Below are 27,123 nucleotides of genomic sequence, written 5' to 3' on the forward strand. Positions count from 1 at the left end.
TGAGCAGCAGCAGCAGCAGCAGCAGCAGCATGGCCTCCAACACCGCCACCATGGGGAACCTGCCCAGCGGGATGGGGATCTGCTCGACCATCCCGGACATCCTCTACCTGCCCGAGCTGGTAAGAAACACAGCGGCTGTCTGTCTGTGGAGGTTTTTTATGCACGAGAGAAACTTGTGTGTGTGTGTGTGTGTGTTCGCTCCGCTGTGCTGTGCGCGCCGTGCCGGCACCTTTTACGCAGCTTTTACGCACGGATGAAAACTGCCTTGTTGTTGAACGGTTCATGTATTCTAGAGAGTCCGAAAGTAAAAGTTCTTGTTTCCTGATACAAAGATCGAGTGGAAGCTCTCCTCTTAGTTTAACACGTTCATTAAAGAGAAAATGACCTGAAATAACCTTCTGTGTCAGGTTGTTGTGAGGGCAGTGCCAGTCCAGCACCAGTGACGTTTAGAGAGAAAACAAGCAGAACCTGCAGCAGCTCACCGATCTAAACTCTGTCTTCACAGCTTCTGGCACTACAAAGTCAATATATTTGTCAGTGAAAATTTGCATATGAAAATCTTATCAAGTGTGATAATTCAATTGATCCTGATACTGTTTTGATTGTAGCTATCTGTCATGTTTGTAAACAAAGTGGGAAAACAATTATGAAGCACATCACTGTAAAATGATAGTTTACCATCTATGATGCATGGAGTTGTGTTTACAGTATACAGTTATTTATACAGTTTATCATGTATTTTTGTTTAGAATGAAGAGGATCAACATTTTTTTTTTTATTTATGAAAAAATATTATTTTATTACAAAAAGCATTAGTTTCATTGTGGCATAAAATCAAGCATGACCGGTTTCGGGACTCTATATGGATGAGGTCCCAACACTGGCCTGATGTTGGCCTGATGTTGGTTTTATGCTGGCCCAAGTCTTGCAAGGTGCTACAGTTTCTCTAGCCTGACTCTCGCCAGACCCTTGTAGTTCCGCAAAGCTACGCTGAGCTCCACACAAGGGTCTGGGACTGCTCCATAGGCGATTCATTTCAGAAGGCGGGGCCTTGTAAAAAAATCTTGTATGTGATTGGATAAACCACTTGTCCGTTATCTTGAATGACGTGCTACTTCTTCGGTCGGAAGAAGAGCGAAAACATCCTTGCCACCAATAAATGCCTTCAAAACCGTTCTCTGTTCATCTTTCAAAGAATTAATATTCGATAGATTCGACAAAACAGTTGAAATAGCAGAATCAATGCCAACGCACGACTCCTCACTGCGAGCCGCCATTGTTGTTTGACTCAAACAGTCGCTTCAGCGCTACATCACACCTCAGAAAGTCCCGCCCGGCGATCCTGATTGGTTCATTATTTTTTGCTCCGGGGAAGAAGTTTGCATTGGCCTCGAGTCCAGACCCTTGTGTGAAGCTGAGCGTAGCGCCTCTGGTGGAGCTTTGCGGAACTACAAGGGTCTGGCGAGAGCCAGACTACAGTTTCTCAGCCCAAGCTGCAGAATTTACAAACTCATCTGACTCGGCTGCTTAGAGTTAATGTTAATGTTGAAAGTGTCAGGAGGAGATTAATCTTCCTACGTCAGAGATGTTTCAAAAATAAATAAATGCCAGGTAGTTACATAAGGAGGTCAGAGGTCAGAGCAGCCAGATGTGAAGAAAGAGCAGATTGAAGCTACGTGATGATCTGAAAAGACTAGAAATGTTTCTGAGGTTACACCCAGACAGTCAGAGGAGGAGGAATGCTGTAGGTGCTTTCTAATGAACTCATGCATCATCACACACAGACACACACGGTATGAGTGTGATGGGGATGGGTAGCAGGTGGAGCTCTATGAATAATGGAGACTGTCAATCATCTGAGGTGTAGAGTGAACGAGAGCAGGAACGCCCGGCTCAAGCTGCCGACCAAGTGGAATCACATGAATGGAGGAGAGACCACCTAAACTAACAAAAGACTTTTATTCTGAAACAAGGATCATCACCGTCTGTCAGATCTGATCGCTCCTCTTCATTCCTGCTCATCACTCTCCTCCTCATCCTCCTCCTCCTCCTCCTCCTCCTCCTCCTCCTCCTCCTTCATCACAAATACTCAGTGGTGCATTCAAGAACCCTGTAAACATCTGAAGTGTGTCGCTCGCAGCAAAGCAAACTTTAATTTGGAAAACTACCAAGTTTACATGAGTCTGGGTGTGAATTTGTTTTCCATGTTAGTGGTGCCAATCCAGCACCTAGTTACCCAATGCATGGCCCAACTTTGGCCCAATGCTGGCTAATTACTGGCCCAATAGAATGAATGAGCGCTTTGGCATTTAGATTCATCTGACTCTTCTATTACAGTTATGTATACAGCATATAATATATTTTTTGTTTAAAATAAAGAGGATCAACACTTTTAATAAAAAAAATATATATTTTTATTTATTTAAAGGTGTACAGAAAAGAAAATTGAATTTGAGCCCACTTTGGGTCATAAAATGAATGTGATAACTCATCTTTCAGACGTTGTAGGCCAAACTTTGGGCAAAATTCTATTTTTGAGTAAATCCGGGATGAAAGTGTGTATTTTTTTTTTCGCATTGGATAATGCAGGCGCACGGATTATACGTCAGCCTGTACACGATTCACCAGCCACTGATATTGGATCCGTCATCCGTCATTCAAACGTCTGAGACACGCACACACACACGGAGCTCGGGCTCGCCCCAAGCTTTGAATATCCCGCCCGCTCGATAACGACCAATCAAATTCGTTTTCCTTACTCGGGTAAACTCGTGTTGCAGCTCGTGACAACTCGGCGCGACAAACAGGACAAACGGCCATTTCTGTACACCTTTAAAAAAAAGAGCTATGGTTTCATTGTGGCAGAAATCCAGCACGGATGAGGTGCTAACACTGGCCTGATGTTGGCCTAATGTTGGCCTAATGTTGGCCTAATGTTGGCCTGATATTGGCCTGATATTGACCCAATGTTGTCCTAATATTGACCCAATTTTGGCCTAATATTGACCCAATGTTGGCCTGATGTTGGCCTAATATTGACCCAATGTTGGTCTAATATTGACCTAATGTTGGCCTGATGTTGGCCTAATATTGAACCAATGTTGACTTAATATTGACCCAATGTTGGTCTAATATTGACCCAAATTTGGCCTAATATTGACCCGATGTTGGCTTGATGTTGGCCTGATGTTGGCCTAATATTGACCCAATGTTGGCCTAATATTGACCCGATGTTGGTCTAATATTGACCCAATGTTGGCCTAATATTGACCCGATGTTGGTCTAATATTGACCCAATGTTGGCCTGATGTTGGCCTAATATTGAACCAATGTTGACCTAATATTGACCCGATCAGGGGCGGAGTGGCCATCGGGAGGACCGGGACATTTCCCGGTCGGCCGGCGGCCAATAAACTCAAGTGAGCCGGCCGCAAGCTGCCCTGCGCGGCCGTGTGGTGCTCACGAGTTAAGAGTAACTTCAACCGTACGCTACCCTGATAATCTCCATACTCTACCTCTACACCTGTAGACAGAAGTCCAACCATTATTTGTACCCCTTCATGTCTCTCTACCTCTCACTCATGGTTGCGGTAGTGAATCAGACTCTTATCAATCCAGCCTACTAAATGATTTTTGGTTTCGCCTCCTATCTTTATCTAATTATTTTTTGTTCAATGTTACAGAACTTTCATGACCACAAAATATAAAATAACCAGCAATTTAATTTGTTTGTTTGTTCTTAAACTAATGTTGAATGGTGCAAAGCCTCATGGGAAATGCGTCAGCCTATCACTGTGAAAGTTATCATTGAACTAGCGGCTACGGCTAAAAACAGATCGACTCACGGAAGCTACCCAGCAAACCTTATCAGTCCTGCCCGTGTGTTGCGTTATCTATAAGTTATATTAATTTAACAAGACAACACAGTCCGTGCTTTACTGTAAGTGGGCGGCGGTACGCGGACCGCGGTACCGTTACGAGCCGGAACCTCTCACATCACAGCAGCAGCTGCTCCGTCTCCTCCACGGGCACCGAAGCATGTTGGTGAGTAGGACAAGACCCGAAACGAAACCGTGGCGTTTGCAGCGCGTAGTCAGTAAAATCAATTTACAGAGTAGAGTAGTTGAGAGGGGGAAATAAAGGAGTAAACATGACTGGATGTAATGTTATGGTCAGCAGTGTTAAGTAGGCTAAATCTGCTTGGGAGGCACTAATTGCAGCTATTTCACATTCTGTCATTTCTTTCTTTTCTTTTCTTTTTTTAGCTAGATAAAAGTAACAATGTGTTAAAATGCACCAGAATATGGGAAATGGTGTAGCCTTTATAAAAAAAATTCTGGGGGAGGACCCCCAGACCCCCAATTAAGTTGTTTCACCCACATTTTTTTTTTTTTTCATCTGGCACTCATATATTTTGCCATATGGAATGACACATAGCTCTGTTTGAGCGGTGAGCGGTAATATGTAAATGGTGTGTGTGTGTGTGTGTGTGTGTGTGTGTGTGTGTGTGTGTGTGTGTGTGTGTGTGTGTGTGTGTGTGTGTGTGGGCCGGTGCGGTCAGAATTTTCCCGGTAGATTTTGGTGCCCCACTCCGCCCCTGGACCCGATGTTGGCTTGATGTTGGCCTAATATTGAACCAATGTTGGTCTAATATTGGCCTGATGTTGACCTGATGTTGTCCTGCTCATCACTCTCCTCGTCCTCTTCCTTCACAAATACTCACTGATGCATTTAAGAACCTTGGGACATCTGAGGATTGTCACAGCAAAGTTTACCTGAGTCCAGGTGTGCATCTGTTTTCTGAAAGCTCAGTCTAGTGGTGTAAATCCAGCACCACCTGGTTACCCAATGCCGGCTTACTGTAACTCCGGCTCAACGCTGACTTAACGCCGGCCCAATAGAATGAATGAGCGCTTTGTCATTTAGATGCATCAGAGTCGTCGTCTGTCGAGACTCTGTTGACTAAACCAGCTGGACTGAGTATAAACAAACCTGTTGATCAGGTCGGACCGGTTTCTGGTCTTAACCTGACGTGACTCAGCACAGTCTAGGATCAGAACTGAATCTGGATCAGGTCAGGTTTTAGAGAACTGTGGAAAAATAATCTGTAAATATGATCAATCAATAATCAGAAAACACAGATACCAAATACCGATTTTGGATGAACCTTAAAGGGATAGTTCAACATTTTCTCAAATTGGCCCATTGCCATAATAATCTCTATAGTCATAGCAGTAGGTTCGTTACCTTTAATTGTCGGTGCAAGCTGTTTTTAGAACGGCGGAGCAGAGCCGTGAGCTGCTCAGAGCTACGCTACGGAGGCTCATGGGATTTCTTGGTTTCCCTCATCAAACTCATCAAATACACAATCCAACAACTCCACAACGCTCTGGTGGACAAGTTGTGACCTGCACATTCACCACGCTATGAGATAATAACACAACGTTACCAGACAGAGTTGTTTTAGAGGGAAATACAGAGACTGCTTGATGAAAAACTGTCCCTGAACGCAACGCGCATCAGTGGTTTTGCATGAATTTCCCTCTAAAACAACTCTGTCTGGTAACGTTGTGTTATTATCTCATAGCGTGGTGAATGTGCAGGTCACAACTTGTCCACCAGAGCGTTGTGGAGTTGTTGGATTGTGTATTTGATGAGTTTGATGAGGGAAACCAAGAAATCCCATGAGCCTCCGTAGTGTAGCTCTGAGCAGCTCGCAGCTCTGCTCCGCCGTTCTAAAAATAGCTTGCACCGACAATTAAAGGTAAAGAACCTACTGCTATGACTATAGGGGTTATGGCAATGGGCCAGTTTGCCAAAATGTTGAACTATCCCTTTAAAAACGATGGATCAGCTGATTGATAGGGGATGGATGGCTGCCTGCAGGTCTTCGGCGGTCTGGTGTGGATCCTGGTGGCCTGTACTCTGGTGGTGCCGGCCAACCCTCAGGGCTGGGTCATGTTCGTGTCCGTCTTCTGCTTCGTCATGACCTTCATCTGGATGCTGGTGTTCGCCTGCGGAGGTCACCGCAACAAGGGCAGCTGGGCCGCCGCCGTGAGTCACACACACACACACACACACACACACACACACACACACACACACACACACACACACACACACACACACACACACACACACACACACACACACACACACACACACACACAGCTATACTACTACTGCATGTTGTTGTTACACTGCAAAAACTCAAAATCTTTCCAAGAATATTTGTCTTATTTCTTGTCAAAATGTCAAAATTTTAGTCTAAACTAATCTCTTTCCACTTAAAATAAGACTCATCATCTAAAAAATTTACTTGTTTTTAGATCATTTTCACTTGTTTCAAACTAATTTTCAATTGAAATAAGTAGAAAAATCTGCCAGTCAAAGCAAGTTTTTTGTGCTTGTAATAAGAAAGAAAAACTTGCTCCACTGTCAGATTTTTCTACTTATTTCAAGTGAAAATATGCTTGAAAAAAGTAAAAAAGTATCTAAAAACAAGCTACTTTTTATGAGTCTTATTTTAAGTGGAAAGAGATTAGTTTTGACTAGAAATAAGACAAATATTCTTGGTAAGATATTGAGTTTTTGCAGTGCACTAAACTACTAGAAAACTTCTGTCACAGTAGAAACTTCTTGTTACAATAAACCATCGTTACTGCAGAATTATAACTCCTCCTCTTCCTGTTCTGTCTCTTTATTTCTCCTCCTCCTCCTCCTCCTCCTCCTCCTCCTCCTCCTCCTCCTCCCTTCAGGACTTTGTGTACCACGGCATCGCCGCCTTCTTCTACCTCAGTGCTTCCGTTGCTTTGGCCAAAGTGACTCTGGAGATGAAAGACGGGACGAGCTTCAGGAACTACCAGCTGGACATCTCTGCAGTGGTGAGTGGGCGGCGCTGTGCACCAGTGGACGAGCTGCTGAGGTCCAGGTCCAAGTCCTTACTTTACTTTACTTTATTTGTTTATTTGGGTGGGACAGTGCACGTTAAAGAACATATAAAATACATGTAAACGTGCCGGATTATAGCAGCAGTGCTAATTTCCATCCGGAGTCCCAAAACATAAAAACAGTACAGAGACAGAAAAACATAGTATTATATAGACGACATAATAATGCAGACAACAAGGACATAACAGAACAACTATAACGAGATAAAACATTGACATTTTGACAACACTTCCATGGGTAGGGGGACCAAAAGAGTTTCTGAGAGATAAAGTGCAAAAGTGCAAAAGTGCCGGGCCAAAGTGTCAAGTGCTATAGAGTGCAGCAGTGCATGGGTACCAAGTTGTATTGCACAGTGCCCTAAAGTTCACATCGTCACAGACGTCCAGGTCCAGGTCCAAGTCCAGGTGGACAGACAGAGTCTTGACCTCGTGTCCCTCTCTGCCTCCTCAGGTTTTCTCCTACGTGGCGACTCTCCTCTACTTCATCCACACCATCCTGTCGGCCATCCGCTGGAAATCCTTCTGAACCTCCACGACACAACTGGTGTTCATTCATAAAGCTGAGACTCACGGACATGAGGGGGGAGGAGGAGGAGGAGGAGGAGGAGGAGGAAGAGGAGGAGGAGGAGGACAAACAAACGGCTGGAGAACAGTTTCAGTTATTTATTGCACCAGAACACTATGAAGTCACATGATGATGATGATGATGATGTCATCGGAGTAGGAGCGATTTTTAAAGATGGCGTCCACTGTGTCTCTGTCTGGACGCTGAGAGAGAAATAATAATACATTTAAAAAATAAAGATAAACTTTATTTATAAAGCACTTATTGTAAAACACTCAAAGTTTTTGGTTGTTTTTTTTTTTTTACAAGAGGAGAAAATGTCGCCATCTTTGTTTGTTTGTTTGTTTTGCCTCTGATGAGGTCACTTCCTGCTCTCTCAGTCCGATTCTCAGTCGCTTTTATATTTTTATAAACTTCACAACGAAATTAAACAGGAACATGAAACTGAACCGGGATGTAAATTATTATCTATATTTAGTTTGTTTGTTTTTGTAAAATGTTTTGAATTGGTTTCACTGAAAATGAATAAATGAGTTTGTTTTGAAACAATTTAAACTTTTTTTTTTGGTTTCATTTTATTAAAGATCAGCATGTTAGGCTACCTTTTATTCCCATTACGTAAAACCCTCAGATGACCAAATGAAAGGTCACTGGGGCCTGGTTTTGGGCGAGGAGGTGTATCTTTGGGTAACCTCTGGCCTATGGGTTTTTTAATGTATTTTAAAGTAAAAAAAACAGATATCACCATGAAACTTCCCAAGTTTATTACTCACAGTAAGACAAATATTTTTTGCACATTACATGTTTTGTCAAATTTTATGTTTAAATATGTAAAATGAGGCAATATCTAATGAAATATGTGCTAATTTCCAGAACCGAAATCTGAACAATGGATAAAGCCCCTTTCAAAATACTTGTTTTATTTTGTTGACACATTAGAGTAAGAAGTTTCTACAGAGGTGGGTTTTGGATATCTCTTTTTATCTCTCTGTAAATGAGAAAATACTGTCACCAGCTATATAAATTTTGTGTTTTTGCAGCTAAAACAACTGGCCAGGAAGGGGTTAAACATTTAGAAACCCATGTCAAAAGTGAATTTCATGTTTAGTCAAGACCCAGCCCGATGTGTATCACAAATATTTTGAGAGTAACTGGTCTCTAAATTTTGTCCAGGGGTCATGGAAGTGGTAAAAATTGAAGGATCATCCGAGGGTTGAACTAAATATTTCATGGGGTGGATCAGAGAGAGGTCAGAGGTCACACACCACTGAACAGACAATAGGTTGGTGTGTCCATCACACTCAGGAGGAGCGACCTCTGACCTCTGGACCTGCACCAACCGTTCTGCTCTGCTGTGTTTTCTCTTCTCTTCTCCTCGACCGGCCGCCGGGAACATGAAACCAGGTGTAATGGGCTGCAGCAGGGAGTAAATACAGGGCACACACACACACACACACACACACACACACACACACACACACACACACACACTCACGCAGGTCTGCAGGTCAGTGAACTGTAGCTGTGATGGATAATTGATGAGGGGCAGCAGGTGATAATAGTGGAGCAGCTCCATGAAACCGAAGACGACGGCGACGACAGTGTCCAAGGAGAAACAGATGACACATTTGTTTATTAAAGGGACAACGAGGAGTTTCTATTTGGTTATAAAAAAGTCTCACGTTAATGTGGATGAATCTCTGCTACACACACTTGTTAATGGGCCCATTTTCGATAAATATATCGTTTTGTCTCTATCGTTATTTTGTTATTATTAGTGGTGGTGGAGATGCTGGTCGAGCCGACCAGCGTTTCTTTACTTTCAGTTTCGTGGCGAGTCATGAGAATAACGCCGCCGAATCGCTGTTTATGGTGGGAACTACGGTGGTATGTGATCGTCTTCCAACCTCTGACTTTAATTCTTGATGAATGAAAACATGAGTCTGTCTTGCGCCGGTCAAAGAATTTCACGGTGCGGAGGCTCATAAATGTAGTGTGAAAACACTTCGCTTTTCCAAAACTCCTCGTTGTCCCTTTAACAACCAGTCTGTTTGTAACGTGAAATATAACGTAAATATAACGTGAAACTTTTAGTTGTTTGTTTCTTAATTGATACTTATGTTCTGACACTGACTGTACGACCTCAGGGTGAGTTCGCCTTTATATCCTCTAAAGGGATAGTTCAACATTTTGTCAAGTTCTCCTATCACCATAATTTGTACGTATAATTTGGTAGTAGGAGTAGGTTCATTACCTTAAAGGGATAGTTAGACATTTTGTCAAATTGCCACCATTGCCATAATCCCTATAGTCGTAGCAGTAGGTTCGTTACCTTTAATTGTCGGTGCAAGATATTTTTAGAACGGCGGAGCAGAGCTGCGAGCTGCTCAGAGCTACGCTACGGAGGCTCATGGGATTTCTTGGTTTCCCTCATATATATATATATGGACCATTCTACAGAATTGGTGCAAACTGCTGTCCCCGGACAAAAAAACAAATTTAAAAAGCAAGTAAATTAAGTATGCAAATTTTAAATGTTTACTAAGATCTTGCAATTATCTATCGAAACCCAAAATAATATTTAAGATATCAGTATGCTTAATATATATAAAATCAACATTTATAGGGTACTTAACATTGGGAGATGGCTGTCCCCAACCCCAACTCCTAAAATTTCAATTCATGAAAATGATACTGAAATGATATTTATACATTTTTATTTTGGTGTTTTTATAAAGATCCTTTTGATTTTTTTAAAGTGAAGTGTAAACAAGGACATTGATTTTATATATTTTTCATAAATCTTGAAAATGTATGTAAAAATTGTTGTCCCTCATTTTTTTTGTCACTACCGAAACATTGTAGGTTTCAGTCCATAGTCTGAGACTGATTTAAGCCACACCTCTATTTTTTTTATCAGGAGGTGTTCCTTTACCCAACATGCAGCCACAACATGAGAGGAGATAATAACAGAACGTTACCAGACAGAGTTGTTTTAAAGGTAAATGTTGAACTATCCCTTTAACCATACTGTTCAGTCTAAATCTAAATCTAAAATATTGTTAATATTACAAACTTATATAAGGGCACTACATTGTTAGCATTTGAATTATTTTGTCACATCATATTGTAACCATATCTATTTTTAGTCATTGCATTGATGCTGCCCTTGTTTTGTACAAGAAACTTGAAAAATAAAGTATAGGGGGAAAAATGAAGAAGTAAAGTAGTAGTAAATTTTACTTTTACTAATTTAATAATATAATTTAATCTCATTGTATTTTTACAGTTTTGATGCTGCATGTGTTTAACCTGCTCTGCTGCCCTCGTGTGGTCAAACTGCTATATAATGATAAAATATCTGAAAGAATCGTAGTGAATGAACTGAAAAAAACAGTTTTACAAAGGAAATTTTTAATAAAATATCCAAAAATATTTGTAAAATCTGATGATGAATCAAGAAATATACAATAAAAATATAAAACAGTCCTGTTACACATCATTATAATATATTATTGTAATATTACATTATATAGTCAGTCTAGATGAAAAATCAACATGATCTAGAAAATATCTGAAATAACAATCAAACAGTATCAGAGCTAATGATTATTACTATTACAGATTAATGTAATTGTTTTCTTTAATTGTTCAAAGTTTTACTCCAAAAATCAAAATGACTCAAATCAAATCATCATAAAATCAAACTTCAGAAAAATCACCAATTTAACAAATATTAATTTCAGCTCTATTTTGTTTAATCTGTAATAAATGATGATGTTTCATTATTTATTCTATGATAATCTGTTTTTACAGTAGCTGTCGTTTCCCTCTGAGAAGCTGTGGAGTCAAAATATCCAGTAAAAGAAAAAAATACTCAAGAAAAGTACTTCATACGTGTACTTAGTGCAGTACTTGAGGTAGTCAACCCTTTCCCCAGATGCATGCTGGGAGTTGGAGTCTCAGGCCAGTTTAGTGATGCTGACGCAGCCTTTGATCCACAACGTGTCGATGTCGGCGAGCGACGTCAGTCTGTGGTGGAAGTCGCAGAGTTTCTGTCCGTCCACAAACACCCGTAAGCGACTGTGTTCACAGTGAAGCTCGATCTGTCGAGAGAGAGAGAGAGAGAGAGTCTGGTCATTAACCACGACCTGACGAACCTGCTGGACCTTAAACGGCTTCACTGTGGCAAAAGTGATTTTTCCTCATTATTACTGATATAATCCACAGGCGACCCCTGGTGGTTGCACTGATGTACGACACCACAGTGAAGTCATTGAATATTGATCAATTCATAGGATCTGTAACTGTAAACCACCTCCACCCTGCTGTTAACTCATACTAATCAATAATAACTGTTTATTTTATATCTTGTTTATCATTATATTATCATGACAACATAATGACAATATCATGATGGAAACATGACGGTTTCATGACGGTTTCATGGCGGTATCATGGCGGTTTCATGGCGGTTTCATGACGGTATCATGATGGAAACATGACGGTATCATGGCGGTTTCATGACGGTATCATGATGGTTTCATGGCGGTTTCATGGCGGTTTCATGGAGGTTTCATGACGGTATCATGATGGTTTCATGGCGGTTTCATGGCGGTTTCATGGCGGTTTCATGGCGGTATCATGGCGGTATCATGATGGAATCATGGCGGTTTCATGGCGGTTTCATGGCGGTATCATGATGGAATCATTACGGTTTCATGACGGTTTCATGACGGTTTCATGATGGAATCATTACGGTTTCATGGCGGTATCATGATGGTTTCATGGCGGTTTCATGGCGGTTTCATGACGGTTTCATGATGGAATCATTACGGTTTCATGGCGGTTTCATGATGGAATCATGATGGTATCATGACGGTTTCATGGCGGTTTCATGACGGTATCATGGTGGAATCATGACGGTTTCATGACGGTATCATGACGGTTTCATGGCGGTTTTATGGCGGTTTCATGGAGGTTTCATGACGGTATCATGATGGTTTCATGGCGGTTTCATGGCGGTTTCATGGCGGTATCATGGCGGTATCATGATGGAATCATGGCGGTTTCATGGCGGTATCATGATGGAATCATGACGGTTTCATGACGGTTTCATGACGGTTTCATGATGGAATCATTACGGTTTCATGGCAGTATCATGATGGTTTCATGGCGGTTTCATGGCGGTTTCATGACGGTTTCATGATGGAATCATGACGGTTTCATGACGGTATCATGACGGTTTCATGGCGGTTTTATGGCGGTTTCATGACGGTTTCATGATGGTTTCATGATGGTTTCATGACGGTTTAATGGCGGTTTCATGATGGTTTCATAATGGAATCATGGCGGTTTTATGGCGGTTTCATGACGGTTTCATGGCGGTTTCATGATGGTTTCATGATGGTTTCATGATGGAATCATGGCGGTTTCATGGCGGTATCATGATGGAATCATGACGGTTTCATGACGGTTTTATGACGGTTTCATGATGGAATCATTACGGTTTCATGGCGGTATCATGATGGTTTCATGGCGGTTTCATGGCGGTATCATGATGGTTTCATGGCGGTTTCATGGCAGTTTCATGACGGTTTCATGATGGAATCATTACGGTTTCATGGCGGTTTCATGATGGTATCATGATGGAATCATGACGGTTTCATGACGGTATCATGATGGAATCATGACGGTTTCATGACGGTATCATGACGGTTTCATGGCGGTTTTATGGCGGTTTCATGACGGTTTCATGGCGGTTTTATGGCGGTTTCATGACGGTTTCATGGCGGTTTCATGATGGTTTCATGATGGTTTCATGACGGTTTCATGGCGGTTTCATGATGGTTTCATGATGGAATCATGGCGGTTTTATGGCGGTTTCATGACGGTTTCATGGCGGTTTCATGATGGTTTCATGATGGTTTCATGGCGGTTTCATGACGGTTTCATGATGGAATCATTACGGTTTCATGGCGGTTTCATGATGGTTTCATGATGGTTTCATGGCGGTTTCATGACGGTTTCATGATGGAATCATTACGGTTTCATGGCGGTTTCATTACGGTTTCATGATGGAATCATTACGGTTTCATGGCGGTTTCATTACGGTTTCATGACGGTTTCATGGCGGTTTCTTGACAGTTTCATGGCTGTATCATGGCGGTTTCATGGCGGTATCATGACGGTTTCATGGCGGTTTTATGGCGGTATCATGACGGTTTCATGGCGGTTTTATGGCGGTATCATGACGGTTTCATGGCGGTTTTATGGCGGTTTCATGACAGTTTCATGGCTGTATCATGGCGGTATCATGACGGTTTCATGACAGTTTCATGGCGGTATCATGACAGTTTCATGGCGGTTTTATGGCGGTATCATGACGGTTTCATGGCGGTATCATTACGGTTTCATGACGGTTTCATGACAGTTTCATGGCGGTATCATGACAGTTTCATGGCGGTTTTATGGCGGTATCATGACGGTTTCATGGCGGTTTCATGGCGGTTTCATGATGGTATCATGACGGTTTCATGGCGGTTTCATGGCGGTTTCATGATGGTATCATGACGGTTTCATGGCGGTTTCATGGCGGTTTCATGATGGTATCATGACGGTTTCATGGCGGTTTCATGACGGTTTCATGGCGGTTTCATGACGGTTTCATGACGGTTTCATGACGGTTTCATGGCGGTCCCCTGACCTCTGCCCAGCCTCAGAGTTGCTGGTCTCTGGCTCTGGTACCTTGAACGGCTGTTCTCTGATGAAGGGGAAGAAGGGCACGGCTCGCTCAGCGTCCCCCCAGGCTCCGCCCACACAGGCTCTTCTCAGCACCTGACGGTCCCTGAACCTAACACAGAGCTCCAGAGCCACGTCGGGCGGAGGCTCCCCGGACGTCCCACGACCACAGGTCAGGGCCACGTAGAACCTGAAGGACAGAAGAAGAACCCAGAGGAACCTGAGTCACATCAGCCTGCAACACAAGAAGCTCCAACCAGACGACCGATCGCCAAAGTATCAATACTATCAATCACCATTATAGATTCTGACACCTCCCAACACGACCGAGCATCAACTGGTTCTATCAATAAAGCTACATTGATATCAAGTCTTAAAGCAGAAGTAAGCGGAATATTTGTGTTAATATAAGTCTTAAATAGTTATATCTTCCGACAGCAATCACTTACATAGAGTGTTTGGTCTGAAACACGGATCTCTCAGTCCCTCTGCTCTACTCTGAGCAGAGGAGAAAACTTTTCTTGTATCCTACAAGTTTTATCGAGAGAACGGCATGCAGGGCTGTGTGTGCAGCCAAGGGATGCGCGTGAATGTGGTGACGTAGGGACGAGGACCAATAGATCCATGACGAGGGCGGGGGCTGCTAACTCCGTCGGCTGACAAGAAGTTATGGTGCGTTCAAGGCAGCTCGTAACTCGTGTTTTTCCGACCTGTGAACTCGTACCAGTTCGATCTGGTACGAGTTCATGGGTCGGAAGTTACGAGTGGCCGTTATAGTGACTTTCACAGGTAAAACAGGAAGGAAAAACACGAGTTACGGGTTGCCTGGAACGCTACAAAGTCGTAAGTTGTGACTTGAAGCTGTAACTTACGGTTTCAAAAGCCTGCCTGGAACGCAGCATTAGCCAAAACGACCGGATCGCTTACTTCTGCTTTAAGTTTTCAGGTGAAGCCAACAGGAAGTGATTCGATATTTACTATAAAAACAGAGGAAGTGAATCATCAGGAAACAGGAAGTGACCATCTTCCTCTCACCTGTCGGGGCGAGAGTCCACCAGACCGACCACCACCACCTTCTTCCCCGGCCTCATCCCACCTGAGATGTGACCTCTGAAGGGAACGGCCTGCGGACACACACACACACACACACACAGTTATTTACTGTGTAACAATACTACAAAATAAAAGTGTCATTTTTACAAGGAAGTTAGAGCCTTTCAAAATAAAGTTGGAAAATTCGGACAAAAAACATCACAATCACATGAGAAAAAAGAAGGAAACAAATTTACAGATGTGACTTCATATTGTTTTTACTGAATAAAATACAACCATGAATAACATTCATATTATTGGAATAATAAATAAATAAGCATTTTGTCCATTTGCCCAAATCCTCATTACTACAGTGTTGAGGTAGATACTTCTAGTGACTTATTCACTTAGTTTGTTGATGAAATGATTGATTTCTTGCTGCTTTTGCAAGTGCATCTCAATTAATAATAATAATAATAATAATAATAAGTAATTCAATTCAAAAAGTGAAAACTAATACATTATATACATATATGACACACAGAATGAAACATTTAATGCCTTTTTTATTTACTTTTTTTCCTTTGTAATAATTATGTCTTACATTTAATGAAGACCGAAAATTTAGTATCTCAAAAAATCTTAATATTACAAAAGACCAAAAAGCTAAAACCTAAAAAAGCATTTTTAGTTCAGAAATGTAAAGTATGTCCATCTATATGCACTCAATACTTTGTACGGGCTGTTATATAATATATATATATACATATAAAGTCATGTTACCAGGTTTGTGGGCGTGTCTCTGCCAGGAGAGCGTCCTCTGATCTTAACCTCCTCACTCCTCTGTGGGATCCCCCACCTCTGAAACAAACAAAGGAGAAATTATTTAGTTTCTTATTATTTTAGTTTGTGCTATATAAATTAATACATATATTTTTTTATATATTATATGTATTATTATTATTATTATATATTATTTATTTATCCTATTTATTAATTTAATGACTTTTCTGGGAGCTATGAGAATCTGAGCGGTTTTTATTCTCATGTTGATAAAGTGTTTAATTCTCTGCGTCACTACAGTGGTGTTGTAAAATGTTTCATTCACATTCCTCATGTTGACATCACAAACAAGTCACTGGAGTGAAAACAGCAGAGTTCACACACACACACACACACACACACACACACACACACACACACACACACACACACACACACACACACACACACACACACACACACACACACACACACACACACACACACACACACACACACACACAAAACCACACACACACACACACACACTGACCATGTGACGAGCACGTGCTGCGTCATGTCGGAGATCAGGGTGGACCTTCAAAATAAAAGCAGCCTGAGTGAAGAATCTCAGTCTGAGGTAGAACTGGACTCTGAAGGAACTGATCTCAGTGTTTAACAATAATTAAATAAAATGAAAACTACTATTTGGTTGGATTTTGAGTTACATTTACTTAAAATACTTCAAACGTCAGAAGCAACAATACACCCCAATGGGGCTATTTTTATTTTATTTTACTGCTATCACAATGAAACTTTAGATGATGAAAGTATCCAGGAACTGTAACATTGTTTGTATTACAAGTTTCTTTTAAAATGAATTTGAATATGCAAATGAGCCTTACACTAATCAAATATGCCCAAAATACACCCGAATAGGCTTTTTTTTTTCCTTTACTCCTACCACAATGAAACTTTACACAATGAAAGTAGACATGAAAGGTAACATTTTTTGTATTACAAGTTTCTTGGGAAATTTAATTTTAATTTGCCAATGAGGAGGAGGAGTAAAGGAAAAAATATAAGCCTATTCGGGTGTATTTTGGGCAAATTTGATTAGTGTAAGGCTCATTTGCATATTCAAATTAATTTTAAAAGAAACTTGTAATACAAAAAATGTTACATTCCATGGATACTTTCATTGTGTAAAGTTTCATTGTGATAGCAGTAAAGGAAAAAAATAGCCCCATTGGGGTGTATTGTTGTCAGCACCATAGACTTTATACAGTAAATAATGATGTGAATTAAACATATTTCCCCAACTAGGATTTCTTAGGACTTTTAGTATGTTGTTCTGGACACCTCATAGAAATGATGTATGGTGAAAAACATTCTGTTACAATTAGTCTGTCGGAAAACGCTATATTGCCTGGACTATAGGCTACTGTGCATGTTACAAATGAACAGGTTTTCAGATATTTAAATGCTTTTATTTTGTTAGTCTGACAGGAAGTGAACCAGGTTTACAGGTATGAGCAGCAGCAGCAGCAGTTTGACTTTCACCGAAACTCAGAAAACTCAAAAACACAAAAAAAACCCTCCTGAACTGAAACGACTGTCCAGACTGAAGCAGCTGTTCCTGTCGCTGTGATCAGGTGTATTGATCTCTGATTGGTTGGTTGGTTTGCCTGCTGATCAGTGTGTGTGTGTGAGTGTGTGTCTGTGTGTGTGAGTGTGTGAACTCACCTTCCTGGTTCCCGGTGCCGTCGTCGTCGTCACTCTGTGTGTTTCAGCCATGTTGGTCTGAAGGAGGCGACGAGCCGAGCAGAGAGAGGGAGAGAGCTGCAGATCCAGACTGTGACTAAACCAACACTGACGTGGAGCCTCAAGCTGCACTGCAACACACACACACACACACACACACACACACACACACACACACACACACACACACACACACACACACACTGATAATCAGCTGCCCCTGCCTGCATGCCTCAGGTCAATAACAACAACAGAGCTCATTGTGCTGCAGCCAAAAGCCCAAACACTAAACCTCCTCCACTTCAGCCGCTCGGAGTCGGCTCAGGAACTTTATTTCAATATTCCTGTTAATCATTTATTTATTTATTTATTTATTTAAGTCCAGTTTTTTTCTCTCCAGCTCCTTAAAGTGTGTGTGTAACAGCAAACAGATGGTCGGTCAGAGAGCAGAGTTCACTGACTCAGATTAGAGTCACGACATCTGTAGCCTATTAACTGATCGTCAATAATCAAATAATCCAATTTATCTTCCTGCATGAACAGTAAAACTCAGTTCCAACAATAAACACAATATAAAAATGTGAATAAGGACCTACACAACATGACTTTAACTTGTTTTTCTATGTTTTAAATTCCAGCTGTTAATGTTAAAGATTCCTATAATATTTTATTTTTCTAATTTAAATGCTTAAAACTTAAAAAAAAAAAAACACCAGTTACAGTCTCTCTGTAACATTCACATCAGTCGTGTGTCGTGTTGTTTTGCATGTGATGCAAATCCACCTCCCGCTCCATGTCACCTCATGTTGCCACGGTAACCTGGGTGTCACCTGACTGACGCCTTATTTGGTACCAGCTTAGCATTAGCATGTTAGCATCAGGAGCTTAGACCAGCGGCTGCAGTTCCTCTCCTGACCACCAGGACTTGGTAGTCATGGCAAATGTTTACGGTACTTCTTTTTTTTTTGGCCTTTTGGAGAATTTTAATGTAAAAATCAGACGATAATTTGACACTGTAAGAATTTTTATTAGGAGATGACATCATCCAGGTCAGAGGTCAGTAGGTCAACCTACAGACCCCGGATGTTGATAACAGCTAACCCCGGACTCAGAGGGGAATAGCACTAGCCTATCAGAACTAAATATTGGTGAAATGAAGGAGTTTCTCTGCAGATAATGTGTTATTTAGAGGCTGCATTCTGCTGCCCTGTAGACTCCATTATACGGATATACGCGGCTCTCGGCTGGAGCTCATTTCATCACAACCACTTGTAATGACACCAAAGTTATCTGGGTGAGGAAATGATCGGATTTTATGCTAGAAATAAGGTCCAGATTGTAAAAAAAAAAAAAACGGCAATTACCCTTTAATTGTTTTAATACACATCAATATTTGATGCTGCAAACTCATTGTTTATGCTCTATTTTAGTCTAGTTTTTATTTCATTATATAAATATAGGGGAACCGCCTCTTTGCCCATTTTTGGATCAGCTGGTCATTAGGGGGGCGGAGTCAAACGCTGCCAAGATGGCGACAGTGGAGCAGCTCATTCTACCGCCTAAATATTGTAGTTTAACAAAACAGCAAACAGCTAACATGGATGTAAATCTTTAAAAACACACGACAAATACATTTATATAGTGTTTTTGTTTTAATTTTATTTCACAAAGCAGCAGTAAATGTCACTTTTTATCAAAAACAGGAGGGAGCAGTGGTGGCGTGTGTGGAACTATTTTCAGCGGCAGATTGATACACATTTGGTGTTGTAGTGAGTGTTTACGGCAGTGTGTTTGTGTTTGTCTCAGTGCAATTCAATGGTTTATTGTCAATGTTACAGTGATAAAACAAGATAACGTTGCCGCATTCACAGCATAGTCATAGTCATTAGGAACAACCGTCCCAAACTAAACTAAACTAAACTCTCCAAACTAAATAGTGAACCCAAAATAAAACATTTTTAAAAAGTGAATACAATGGTGAAGACACTCACCCAGTCTGCAGGAAGAAGCTTTAGTCTGATCGTCTGCTCCTCGTTTTCATTCCTCACATAAAACTGGGAAGAAAAAACCTCAACACAACTTCACTTTTAATTTTCCACGAGGACGGAGGAAGAATGGGAGGAAGCAGGAGGAGGAGGAGGGAGGAAACGGTCCCGAGCTGCAGGAGGAGGAAACACGTGTGCGTTTGTGTGTGTGTGTGTGTGTGCAGATCATTAGTGTCATTAAAACATCTGTCAGTCTGCAGAGAAGCTTCAGCTACAAAATCCTTTACGGTGGCCCTGTGGGGTCAAACCACCGCAGGAAAAACACAAACATGCTGCAAGTTTAGAAAAAAGAAAACCTGTTTCCGTTGTGTTTTTGCCTTTTTTTGCAGCTCAAACTGGAGTTGTTTGTCCCTCAGGGCCACTGTAGTTCACAGAGACAGACTCACAACACTGCTGTGGTACTAATAAATACATAAAATATTTGATCCTGTATTAGAAAATAACCCTCTGAGATTTACAGTGTTGTTTTTCCCAGGGGCCCTGAACACAACGTCACAGAAAACAGGTGTAAAAACTGAGTAATAACATAAGAATAAATGAAAGAAAACACACATACAGGACACACACATTCAACTTTCAATGATAAATGACAGAAACAGTTTTAGTTCATCTGGATTTTATTAAGAAATCCAACATTCAGTATAAAAATCGTATAAAAAAGGCACAAACACAGGAAATAAACGACAAGTTTGTATGAATAAAATAGAAAGAATAAAAAGTAAAAAGGTTCCCTTTAAAAAAACATCACTGCTTCAAACCAAACAAAATAAATAACAAAACATTTCATTTTCTTTGATAAAACACAAACATAAACTAAAAATCTGCCTGTTGTTGTTGTCATGTATCAGCCAATCAGAGCGCAGCCTCGTTGTGATGTCACCACTGTCATTATGGCTCCATTAACTGTTTGAGTGCTGTAAACGTCTACGTCCCTGACAGCACCAATCAGAGAGAGCGTCTGAGGCGGCCTTCAGAATAAAAGCATAACAGGAACAGTGTTGAGTGTTGATTAACTCGGATGCTTTTATTTTGTAGCTGTAGAGTTTTTTCTTCTTTGTCTTTTGTGTTTTAAACATCGTTGTGTTTCCTGTTCGGGGTCGAATCCCTTCACCGTTCTGTGACTCTGATACTTTTATCAAATAAATTACAAATCAATCAACATCTGTTTTCATTTTTTAACAGTTACTTCCTGTTCTCTTCACTAACAGGTCCTAACATTAATTAACCAAAATTCAAATTTCATTATCTACTCACCCTCATATCGACTAAGGGCTGTGAGAAGTTTCCGGGTCCTCCGTGCCTTCTCTGAGTTACAGCGGGGCTCCGTGCAGCACTGCATGTCCATATGACGGTTGAGAGCGGAGCATGAGAAAATGTTCCGAAAACAAATTAAATAAGTCTATATTTTCAGCTTGTTTGTGGTGGAAGCTCCAGAGACTCTGGGAGCTTCCACTACAAAGAAGCTTAAAATATAGACTTATTTAATTTATTCCGGAACAATTTCACCACCAGTTAGGCTACCGGTAATTACGGCGACGGCGGCAACTGGCACCGCCGTCATTACCGGCAGCTGGTGCACAAAGAGAGCTTCCAGAGAGCGACAGGTGTGCCGCACCGCGTCAGGTACAGGGCCGTTCCCCCTGAATAATACTAAAGTGGGCCCCTGACTTTTCCAGTTTTTTTCATAGACTACGTAGCCTATGTATTATCATTTTTTATTCAGCCTACTTTGTTTTGATGCTAATGCAGCATTACTATGAGTATTAGTCAGGGTCTTATGCAGAATAATTCAGTCATACAAAGATTACCGGGGTTTTTTTTTGGGCCCTACCGGACGCTGGGCCCCTAGAATTATCATCACCTTTCTCCCCTATACAACGGCCCTGGTCAGGTATGCTGCATTGCTGCCGTGTCAGGTATGCAGCAGGACCAGTGGCACAGCGTCATTCCGCATACATTTTAGCCCGGTGTTATGCCGAGAAGTGCCTGCTCAGGTTGAAGTTTACAATGAAATGCGCCGATGAGACTGTGCCAGGTCTCTGCTGCACAGTACATCTTGACCACATGTCGGCTGCTCAGCTGTAGTAGAGGAAAAGTCGGCTCGTGCTCCAGTCATTTATAAAAAAAAATCTCGGCAAGCAGGCACTTCTCAGCATAACACCGGGCCAAAATGTGTGCGGAATGACGCTGTACCACTGGTCCTGCTGCATAGTACCTGACGCTCTGATGCGCTTTTTTTAACCGGGATAGCTCCACAGCCAACGTAGCGCTACATTCAGCCGAGCTGAGACCACAACATACAACACGTAACAGTGCTGTTTTCACCAACAGCCCCATCCCCCTCTTGTTTGCATGACAAATAACACTAGAGCATAATCGCAGCCTGTGTGTAACAAAATCGCGTTTCATCATATTGCAATATAATGGGCTTCATGCACAGCTCCACTACTTCCTGAAATAAGACAGCTCCTTTATTTCCTGTCTTACATTATTGGACTAACTGATTAATCCAGGTGTGTTTGACCATTGTGACTACTCAGACACACCTGGATTAATCAGTTTGTCCAATAACGTAAGACAAGACTTTATTTCAGGAAGTAGTGGAGCTGTGCATAGAGCCCATTGCAAATGCAATTAATCATTGAGCCCTTTGTGCAGGTCACACTTTACTCATCTTTTTAAAAAAATGTTTACAGTTCTTTTTTTCTCACGTCGTGCCCCCCCTTAAAAACTCTGGCGCCCCCCAAGGGGAGGCGCACCCCGCAGTTTGAAAAACACTGTTTCACAAAATTAATTTGTTGGGTGCTAGCCTGTATAAAATCACAAAATCCAACTCAACACACTTGAAAAGATAGGAATTGACACCAAACCTATATAACTATAAAAACTACACATTAATATTAAAATGGCGATTTACGAGGCTAATTTGGCAGCCATCTTGAAAAATGGCCGCCATCTTGGATTTTCACATGTCCAATCAGACAAATTTGATCAGAAGCCTCTCGAGAACAAATACACTCAAATTTTGCTTTTATCTGCTCCACTATAATAAACAGTAGCCTAACTAAAGCACTAATCCCCCCCATGGTGTGCAGGCCCTTTGGGTTTGCCCAATTAGCACTCCCTGCTGTGGTATATTTTGATGTCGATGCTGATGAAATGATGACCACTCTGACACGTCTTCTTTGTAGATGGTAAAAAGGAGTTTATTACAAAAAAGATGTAGTGTCAAAAAGCCGAATCTTCGAGAAGCCTCTATAGCCAATTACGAGACCTCTCGCTCTTAGCCAAAAGTTCTGACCTTATATACTGTAGTATGTTCTAAAACTCCACCTCTCTAAACATAAGGAATGAGTATTTAATCAATAAGAGTCAGCTGCCACACTGAGTGGCACAGTAGCTGACATCACCAGTTACCTTGGACCTCCTTTTCAGACAATGGTATTTTATGTACCTTGAACTGTTTATCTATCTGTAACTGTCATGCACTCAAGGCTCAATCATTCTAACAGTAGATGTCCAGCCTGTGTTATAACGTCCACCTTCACATTTAACCCTCAGGGTACATTACTTAACAACTTAGGAGGTAGAAAATACACCACATATTCCCCCCTTCGAGGCCAAAAAGTCTCGACATAACAAAAAGCAACACCCAATTACTTAAAATATAAAGATAATGAAATGACTATTGACGGAGTGTAGGAGCGAAAACCTGTCAGGCAGTTATCTTAAACCAAGACAGGAAATTCTCCTACGGCCCCAACTGCCCATGGCGACCACTATTCAGCACTCCAGACAAGTCAAAGAATAATTCACAAAACATGATTTTAAAGAAAAACAACTTCAGGGAACATATGAATACCTCAGGAAATTATAAATAAATGAAAGTTCTAATTAAATGAGCGGGTCAACCCCTCGCCTCATTTAATCAGGTCCCTGCCTACCATTTCTCTACCGAAAAAGAAAACACCTGAGGTTCCAACACATTCACCTGTAAAAACAATACATAACATCATGAAAATCAAATTACATATTCATCATACAAAAACACATAAAAAAGCAAAATAATAACTCATACAAAAATCATGTCAAATGTCAATAAATAGTATTTCTCAAATTTTCAGTCCAAGTTCATCCAGGATGCTGGGGCATCTGATTCATCCCAGACCATCAGGATCCTTGGACGGTCCACTTCAATTATAAACCTCTCCTTTCCCAACTTGTCCTAATAAGGAGAGAGAGAAAAGACACCAGTATCCTTGCAAAATGACATACAATCAAAGATTGCAATAAACATCCTACAATAGAATACAGCATTTAATATGGGTATGTGTCCCTCAACTGTCCTAAGTCTATTCCATCTTCGTTGTCGTTGTTAGGTGCAGGCAGCAGTGACATCTGAGCTTGATCCCCAGGCATTACTACGCCAACCCATCTCAAAATCATGGCTTTTGCAAAAGTCAGCAATACAGTACAGAAACAGAACAATAAACATAGTGTTATCACAACCGCTACCATAATTTGGGCCAACACTGCTCCCATTGGTCCAAACTGTTCCTGTAACCAAGTATTTGCTGAACGTCCGGCTCCCTCAGAAGCACCAAATGCATCCCTGATGCTTTTTAGTGCATCTATTACACTCGTCATATTATCTGAACTATCAGGAATCAGAGTATAACAGGCATCACCGGTTAAATTCAAAGCCACACATAGACCTCCTTGTTTAGCCAAGATGTAATCAAGAGCCATATCATGTTTCAGCAATGTCAATCTATGACTCTTTTGCGTATTCGTCAAAGTTGTAAACCCTGTAGTATGTTCTAAAACTCCACCTCTCTAAACATAAGGAATGAGTATTTAATCAATAAGAGTCAGCTGCCACACTGAGTGGCACAGTAGCTGACATCACCAGTTACCTTGGACCTCCTTTTCAGACAATGGTATTTTATGTACCTTGAACTGTTTATCTATCTATAACTGTCATGCACTCAAGGCTCAATCATTCTAACAGTAGATGTCCAGCCTGTGTTATAACGTCCACCTTCACATTTAACCCTCAGGGTACATTACTTAACAACTTAGGAGGTAGAAAATACACCACACTGCTATAGAAGAAACCGCCCCATCTAGATAATGCAGATGAATGATTGATTTCAAAAATATTTCAAATAGTTAAGAATGACCACACTCAGAAGAAAACTGATGTTTCACGTTTATTAAATGTTTACTGTGAAGAAAATTATATTGATGACAAGACAGCTGAAACAACATTAATCCGACAAACACATCAAAGTGACGCCAACCTTGTGCTGCAGTTTATAGTTTCTATACTGCAGAAGCCATTATTAAAAGCTTATTTTTAATGGGTAGAGGTGAATTGCTAGACAATTAAGTGAAGCAGAATATTGTAAGATGGATTTTGCATGAATGAATGTGCTACATGATGCAGGCAGGTTTGCACTTTTTGATTCTCTAATTTCATGCATCACTTACTTCAATCTTTATGACAGGTTGATAAGAATCTGTCATTGTTGCCAAGATGGTTAATTGGTCACTCGTGTAACAGAGATGAGAGTTTGCTTTTTCCCTGCGAAAGTTGCACTCAGTGTTGTAGTACATGTCACAGTACAGCTGATAATCACACTCTGTGCTCTTGTCAAACATTCCCACTGCGAACCAGTTTGAATACAGGTTGAAGTCGTAGGGCACGGAGAACATGGCGGCCATTTTCTTGGCGGTGTGCCCTGTAGACTTGCCGCGGGTGTAGTAGGTGAAGACACCGACAGATCCTCGAGCGGCGTGGGCAGTCTTCTTGAACAGTGCGCTCCCGGTTGAAGAGCAGTCGATGGTGGGTGGCAGCATCTCTTCACAGTAACCACTCACCACGTGCACACTAGAAACAGTGAAAAAGCATTAAATGGATAGTTCACCCAAAATTGAAATTATTACCTACTCCCCCTCATGTGGACTAACGGCTGGGAGAAGTTTCAGAGTCCTCCGTGGCTTCTCTGAGTTACAGGGGGTCTCGGCGTAGCAGTGCATGTCCATATAATGGTTGCAGATGGATACCAACTGTCTTCGAAACAAAAAGACACACCAAAAAACATCCAAATACCTCCATGCTGCTTGTATGTAATGTCCGTATTGAAGCCCCGAAATGCGAAATTGTCCCGAAAAAAATTAAATAAGTCTATATTTCAAGCTTGTTTTGTAGCGGAAGCTTCTCGAAGCTCCTCTTCCCGGTTCGTCAAATTTGGACGAACTGGGATGAGGAGCTTGAAGCTTGAAATATTGAAATATAGACTTAGGCTATTTAATTTTTTTCGGGAGCATGGAGGTATTTGGATGTTTTTTGGTGTGTCTTTTTGTTACAAAGACAGTTGGTATCCATTTGCAACCGTTATATGGACATGCACTGCTACGCCGAGACCCCCTGTAACTCAGAGAAGCCACGGAGGACTCTGAAACTTCTCCCAGCCCTTAGTCCACATGAGGGGGAGTAGATAATGAGTGAAATTTAAATTTTGGGTGAACTATCCCTTTAACACATTGGATATATTTACATACAACTGTTTCAATGAAAGACAGAAAAAAACACTTACCTGGGGTGAGACAGGATGTATCTTGAGCTTTTATTTGTAATATGAATGTTGCACTGACGGTGTGTTGGTAAGAGTCCAGCAACTTCATTGCCAACTGCAATCGCTGCACCAATCTTGGCCATTTTTAGCTCTGCAGTGGGACAACCGGTAACACTTTATTAGAAGTAAACATTATTAAAGGTACATTGTGTAGGAATTACTCCCATCTAGCGTTGTGGTTGTATATCTCAAGCAACTCAATCGTATTTTTCATGCTGCATTAACGTGAAATTGGGCAGACGGCAGACGGACGACAGCCGCTGCACTTAACGGCATAAACAAGCCTCTATGTAAACAAGTGGTCCGTCAGCACGAGGCAAAACAATACACGTGACAATATGTTGTCATGGCGATGCCGTATTGTTTTACCTGACCCACGTTTTACCGGCTTTCTCTGGACTTCTGTGACTAAAATGACATCTGGTTTGTTAGCGACGGCCGTCTGCCCGACTGCAGGTGAATGCAGCATCAGTGTAACGCTCCATTCCTCCTCACTGCGTTACCGCGGTGACTGTTCACAGACGCCGCCTCGACCTGAGCCGACAGCTCCGGTGTCTCCGCCGAGTTTCCGTGGTTTCCTACCGTCACGCTGCCACTGAACGTAAAAACATGGCGACACCACA

General features: G+C 41.4%; 3 protein-coding genes across 5 annotated transcripts in view; 1 reads left to right on the forward strand and 2 right to left on the reverse strand.

Moving 5' to 3' along the window:
* LOC310985209 (UTP--glucose-1-phosphate uridylyltransferase-like) overlaps positions 1–27,123 on the reverse strand; it is a 283,068-nt gene that overhangs the window by 111,070 nt on the left and 144,875 nt on the right. The window lies entirely within an intron of this gene.
* On the forward strand, positions 30–7,525 carry LOC310985709 (myelin and lymphocyte protein-like; the record flags this gene model as incomplete). Its single annotated transcript, XM_083971330.1, has 4 exons — positions 30–119; positions 5,887–6,054; positions 6,759–6,884; positions 7,402–7,525. The coding sequence occupies 4 exons, from the start codon at positions 30–32 to the stop codon at positions 7,474–7,476; spliced, it is 459 nt and encodes a 152-aa protein (XP_083827456.1). The 3' UTR covers positions 7,477–7,525.
* Positions 11,063–19,916, reverse strand: LOC310985611 (galectin-related protein-like). Of its 3 annotated transcripts, none has more exons than XM_083971229.1 (6): positions 19,806–19,916; positions 17,797–17,945; positions 16,072–16,149; positions 15,292–15,380; positions 14,263–14,446; positions 11,063–11,621 (listed from the first exon to the last, which is right to left on the reverse strand). In XM_083971229.1, exons 2-6 carry the CDS (start codon positions 17,845–17,847, stop codon positions 11,478–11,480), a joined length of 546 nt encoding a protein of 181 aa, XP_083827355.1. In that variant the 5' UTR covers positions 17,848–17,945; positions 19,806–19,916; the 3' UTR covers positions 11,063–11,477. The 3 variants fall into 3 exon arrangements, with proteins under 3 accessions (XP_083827355.1, XP_083827354.1, XP_083827356.1); XM_083971228.1 differs by having other exon boundaries at positions 17,797–17,940; positions 19,806–19,903; XM_083971230.1 differs by lacking the exon at positions 19,806–19,916 and having other exon boundaries at positions 17,797–17,997.

This window comes from Trachurus trachurus (genome assembly GCF_905171665.1).
Source record: "Trachurus trachurus genome assembly, chromosome: 1".
In the NCBI taxonomy this organism is placed as follows: Eukaryota; Metazoa; Chordata; class Actinopteri; order Carangiformes; family Carangidae; genus Trachurus; species Trachurus trachurus.